General features: G+C 54.1%; 1 protein-coding gene across 2 annotated transcripts in view; it reads left to right on the forward strand.

Annotated features, from left to right (window-relative positions):
- Positions 1–2,477, forward strand: part of ZFAND3 (zinc finger AN1-type containing 3) — a 328,897-nt gene extending 326,420 nt beyond the window's left edge. For both annotated transcript variants that reach the window (XM_081293661.1, XM_081293660.1), the window contains one exon: positions 130–2,477. In XM_081293661.1, the coding sequence (XP_081149787.1) occupies positions 130–284 (155 nt within the window). In that variant the 3' untranslated portion in view covers positions 285–2,477. The remainder of the gene's footprint in view (positions 1–129) is intronic.
- Positions 2,478–6,000: the final 3,523 nt, after the last annotated feature.

Consider the following 6,000-nt stretch of genomic DNA (forward strand, 5'->3'; position numbering starts at 1 on the left):
TTCAGCAGCAGGAGACCTTGCTGTTATCACCATCCCCCACCCAGATGTGCCCCCACACCCTCTGAGTTAGGGTGACCTCCAGATGCCCTGCTCTAACAGTTGCTGTCCTCTGCCTCTCCCACCCTGCAGGTTACGTGTTCTGTATGTTACATCGCCTCCCCGAGCAGCATGACTGCACGTTCGACCACATGGGCCGCGGCCGAGAGGAAGCCATCATGAAAATGGTGAAACTGGACCGGAAAGTGGGGCGCTCCTGCCAGCGCATCGGGGAGGGGTGCTCCTGAAGGCCAGGCATGGCCACCACATGACGCTGTTCTTAGTTCACTAATGTTAGCCTTATTTAGGACAAAGTCAGCCAGACACCTTGTACTGGGCACGCGTCAGACTACAGCCAGTCCGTTTCCTTTCTTTAGCCAGCCATCCTGGTACTGTAGTTTAGGGGTTGATGGTGGTTGAAATTGATTTCTGGCTGGTTACTAAGGTGCCTGCTAGCCATTGTATAAAATTAAAACATGAACAATATTTTTTTTTGAGCATGGCTAGTGGATTTAAAACAACACATACCTGTCACTGCTGGAGTCAAACTTATAAAAAGCCTTAAGCGGAAAGTGTTCCAGACGGAGACTCTGGGTTTAGAGGAGTAGAAACTGGTGTTACAGTTCCACGACGCACATGGCTTTGCCAGAAACTCTGTTTAATGTTTGGCCTTTCACCTCTTCACTTACCCTTAGTCCCAGGAGCCAGGATACCTGATGGCCACGCGTGCCTTGGCCATGGGAGGCTGCTGATGGCCATGTGGCTGGGCTGGGTGGTGGCCTCGCTCTCCCACACAGCTGGAAATGGGGGGCAGGGGACAGATTCTTATGGAAATTTTTTTACCTGACTTGCTATGAAAAAAACTCATCACACAGAAGAGAAACAATAACCTCACCTCGAAAATTAGCTCCACTCAAGACCAGTTCATGCACGAAACCCACCTTTTCTACACAGGATCCGCAGTCATGAGCAGCACCCAGCCAGAGTGTACCCTGACCCCAGTGGCTCTGGTTGCCATTGCTAACCGCAGGGATCTGGCAGTTGATCTAAGGCCCGTGGCAGCACAGCACTGTGGCTGGGATCTACAAACTGGCTTCTGCAGCCAGATTTCATATTGGGAGTTTTTAAAAAAGACATTTCATAGCCACCAGGAATCAATCAGTAGTAGTGTTGGGGAGCAGCTGGGGATGCTGCTGCCACAGCCTCCGTCCCTTCCACCCAGAGCCCACTTGCCCTTCTGGGGCTAAGAGGATGGTGCCGTGGCCCCCCGCCCCTTCCCATGCGGTCCGTAGTTGGACAGCCATCCACGTGGCAGGCTTGGGAAGGGGAGGCAGCCTGCCTCACCAGAGTGTGGGTTGGCACCTCTAGAGCAGTGGCTGTGGCTGTGGCAGGAGGTGGGGAGGGCAGGTCTCCCACCCATTCCTCTGTGTGGGCAGAGAGGTTCAGTAGCCACAGTTGCTCAGCCAGTGGGGAAGAGGGGTGGTGGGCCTGGTTGCCTTGTTAGGAAATCGTTACCAGTCAGCGGAGGGTCTGGCTGGGGAGTCAGGAATAGGATTCCCTTGGAGGCCCCAATCAGGTGGTGGTTGTGCCAGTGGCCCCCCCACTTGTGGCCCCAGTCAGAGAGGGCAGGAGGCTTCTGCCGAGGCTCCGTGGTCTGCCCACACACAGGCTACTGATGGAACAGTTTAACCCAGCAGTTTTCTTGTATCCCACACCACACAGTTCAACTACTCTGTCTGCAAATTGTCAGCGGAACACCTGCAGCTGCAAATGTTTTTCAATCCAAAATAATGAAATAGGAAATCATGCTCTTCCCAATCTCCTGCCCCCACCCCACCTCCACCCCCACCCCCACCCGAGTGGAATCCGCTGCAGAATCTCCAGCCTTAATTATTGCTTCAGGACCCAGACCGGTGTCTTGCTCTAGGGCAGCCCAGGGCAGAGGGGCCAGGTCTGCCCAGCGTTTACCACTGTTGTCAAGCCACGGCCCTCTGGCCACTACATGGCCATCCTCAGTGAGGCGCCCGCCTAGGCCCCCCGCCAAGCTCTATCCGGAAGAGGCCGCAGGTGTGTGCCCTTTCTGGCCCTCCTCAGGCCCCAGCAGCTGCTGCTTGGAGGCAGCAGTGGGAAGGAGGTGCTCTGGGTGCCACCGCACACAGGGCCCACGGCCCACGTTCACTTCCTGACAGTAGAGCCGGGTGGGGGAGGAAGGGCTTGTTCCCCTGCAGTATCTGTTCTGTGAAGTTTGTTAAATGTAAGGAAAGCTTAAATTCTTGTATCTTTAAAGAGAAAATCTTATTTAACCCTTTTGTGTTCTAGATTTACTTACACACATAGCCTAGAGCTCAGTTTTAGTTTTAACATTGTGAAACTATTAAAAGAATCTTGTAACTTTATTCTTTTTTTCTCCTGCTGAAAAAAATTAAACGAATCATATGAGAGTTTGGAGTTCTCTATTTCGCCGTTTTTCCTAAATGCCCCCTGAATAGCCTAAGCAGTAGAATGCGTCTGGCCGGGGCTGGGAAGGAGATGGTGGCTCTTGGTGCAGAGTCCCACTGCACACTCTGGAGGTGGCTGCTCCAGTTAGTGCTCAGGCTGAACAGCTGTTGCCCTGGTGTCTGTTGGTAGCTCTGTCTGTTGGCACTGGAGTGAAGATGTGTCCACAGCCTCTGCCAGCACCAAGGAGGTGACAGTTGCGGGTGGGGTGAGAAGCAGCCCTGAGGCCCCCCCCCTCAAGGTGTGGCCTGGGTGCCGGGTCCTAGACCCCTGTGGGGTGAGTGGGGAAGGCTCTAGTAGGAGCACGTGTTGCTGGGTGCTGGATACACCAGTGGTGTCAAGGCAGAGGGCGGGTGCTCATCCCACTGCTGTTAGGACAGAGGGAGTAACAGTTGCCATGCGGGTGATGTCAAGACCTCAGAGGTGATCCAGAGGGACCAGCAGGTGGGCAGGAGCAGAGGCCAGTCTGTGGCCTCACTGCTTAGCCAAGCTGGTGGGGAGCGGGGGCCTCCCTAGCACCCTCTTCCTAATGGCTTCAGTGAGGCCTTTACTTAGGCCGATAGAAATCAGCAGACAGACAGACGAGGGGAGGGGAGGGGAGGGGAGGGGAAAGCTTCCTGATGGGCAACAGTGCTGTGCTATTCAGGGAGCTGTAAGCAGCCCCCTTGCCTCAAGAAGGTGGTTACCAAGATAGAGACCCCAGATGGGCACAATAGCAAAAACCCAAGTAGGGTGTGTAGGGGCCTCGGAAAGGCGGATCTCCTCTGCAGCCGGGCTCGGGCTCAGGCTTCTGAGGGAGGGAACCAGGTGGGGCTGAGGAGGACTCACTGGCCTCCTGGGGACCCACGAGCCTGAAGGTGTCTGGGCAGTCAGTCCTCGGGTGCACGTAGACTGTTAAGCAAATAAGAAGAATTTGTGAATGCCGAGCAAAAATATTAAGAAAGGAACTGCTGACCTGCTGCATGACTTGGCTGTGGGTAATATTTACAAATAATGTAAACACATGCAGAAATAATGAATGCTGCTTTGGTGAAACTTCATGGTGGAGCTCTGTTGGAGAGGGAGAGCTGCGTGTGTGTGCTCAGAGTCCAGAGCTACGCATTCCTCATCAACAGTCAGCAGTCCGCAAGGGACAGCCACAGCTCCAGAGGGCCCCACAGCCTGCTTAGAAATGTGGAAGGAGAGGCTAAGTTCTGTGGCTTAGGGTCGGGGAGGGGGACCCCACCCACTTCCCTTCTCCCACAGTTAAATGCCTGCCCTTGTGACATTGAGAGGAAAACTCAGAAGGAATGATGGATGGGACCAGCTCTCCCTGGGAGATGGGAGGCCCTTGGTTTCATCTCCTAGGCCAGTGCCTGCCCCAACCCGTGACAATGGGTCAGTCGTGTCCCCAGGGTGGAACCAGGAATGGCATCTTCTGGTCCTCTCGCCAGCACACACTGGTTGTTGCCCTGCCCTTTGCTCCGGGTCCTTTTTCTCTTGGACCGACCCCCCTACCCCCGCTAGTGATTGATAGCAAAGACCCTTCCCTGGAGTCGTGGGCACCTGGGAGCTGCAGTTCCAAGTGTCTGCCAACCACCCTCAGCCAGGTGTCCGGGTCGCCGGACCTCACACCACGAGGCCCTGTGGTCCGAACGTCCAAGCTGCTCTGAGGCAGTTTTTCAGAGCTCGGCGCACAGCTGGGGGTTGAAGGCAGGGCTTCTTCCGGGTGTGCTGCAGAGGCTCTGGGTGACGGGACCACGGCCGAGCCACCTTCCCAGGGCCATCTACGTGGTGCTGCGTGTTGTGATGCTCCCAAGGCATCTGACTGGTACCAACATCCCACCTCACATCTCAGAGACCTGGTGCCCAGAAACCCGCCTGTGGGAAGTGCAGAGCAGGTTCTTAAACACTCAGCTCCCAGCTCCATGGAGCTGGCCAGAGAGGAGGGACAAGGCTTGGAATGCCTGGTGCCAGAAGCTGGTGTGTGGCAAACTTTCTAGTGGCAATGTGTGGACTAGGAAGAGGAAGACTCTATGCTCTCGGTCACAAGCTGCCACTTTGAGCACCTCACCAAAGAACTGATGAAAAGTTTCATGGCGATGCTGAGATTTTAAAACATGTCCCTTCCCTTGATTATTGGACACTTTTCCCAACAAATAATAGAACCCCCTCCTCTTGGATAGGGACCAACTTTGGTGATCTGCTTCTAATGAACAGCATATGGCAGAAGTGATGCTCCTAAGGCAGTCACCGGGTGCCCACCTGTAGTCCCAGCTACTCAGGAGGCTGAGACAGAAGGATCCTTTGAGCCCAGGAGTTCAAGGCCAGCTTGGGTGACAGTGAAATCCTGTCTCAAAAAAATAAGAAGGTGGGGGGCGGGGGGAGGAAGCAGGTGAGCTGGCTAGCCTCCTGGCCCCAAGGCCACTTCCGGCGTGCTCAGGCCACACACCTTGGGAACCCGGGCCCGACATGCATAGAGTCTGGTGTTCACATCCACTAAGATGAGGACGATGATAGAAAATCGGAAAGTAACAAGTTGTGGCCGAGGCATGGAAAACTGGAACTCTGGTGTGGCCGTTTGGAATGTAAAGTAGTGTGGGGCCTGGGAAAGTTGGCTGGTCTCAAGAAGTTCAAACAGTGTTAGCGCAGGGCCCAGCAGGTCCACTCTATCACTCAGCAATAAAGAATAAAATCATGGCATCTGCAGGTAAATGGATGGCGTTGGAGAAGATAAGGCGAAGTGAAGTTACCAATCCCAAAAACCAAATGCCGAATGTGTTCTCTGATATAAGAAGGCTGACTCCTAGTGTGGTAGGGAGGGGACCAGAGGAGGAATAGACGAATTCTAGGGCAGAGGGGTGGGAGGGGAAAGGAGGGGGCAGGGGTTAGCAAGGAGGTGGAATGTGATGGACAGCATTACCCTGAGTACATGTATGAAGACACAAATTGGTGTCAACATACTTTATATACAACCAGACAAAAATGGGAAAAAAAAGAGAGACAAAGCCCCGGCCTCAAGTTCTGGCCCACACCGCAGCACAGCGCTCTTCACAGTGGCCGAAAGGTAGAAGCAATTCACTGTCCATCAAGGGAAGATGAGCAAAATGTGGAACAGTCATGGGTGAGCCATAAAGAGAAAATGCTGATCTGTGCAACATCATGCTTCACGAAAGAGGCCACACACAAGTCCTGTGTGCGACGGCAGGTACGAGAAATAGCCAGGACAGGGACATTCGCAGAGACGGCAGACTGGCCACCACAGTGGATGGGAGGAGACAATGGGAGCAGCTGCTCACTGGGTGAGGGGTTTTCTTTGGGGTGATGCAGGTATTTTGGAACTAGACAAGGCAGCTGGCGTGTGACACTGAAGGTACCAAATGCCATGACTTGTTCATTTTGTTTTGTTTTTGTGGAGCTGGGGATTGAACCCCGGGCCTTTTGCATGTGAGGCAAGCACTCTACCAACTGAGCTATATCCCCAGCCCA

The sequence above is a fragment of the Spermophilus citellus genome, assembly GCF_964194105.1.
Source record: "Spermophilus citellus genome assembly, chromosome: 5".
Taxonomy (NCBI): Eukaryota; Metazoa; Chordata; class Mammalia; order Rodentia; family Sciuridae; genus Spermophilus; species Spermophilus citellus.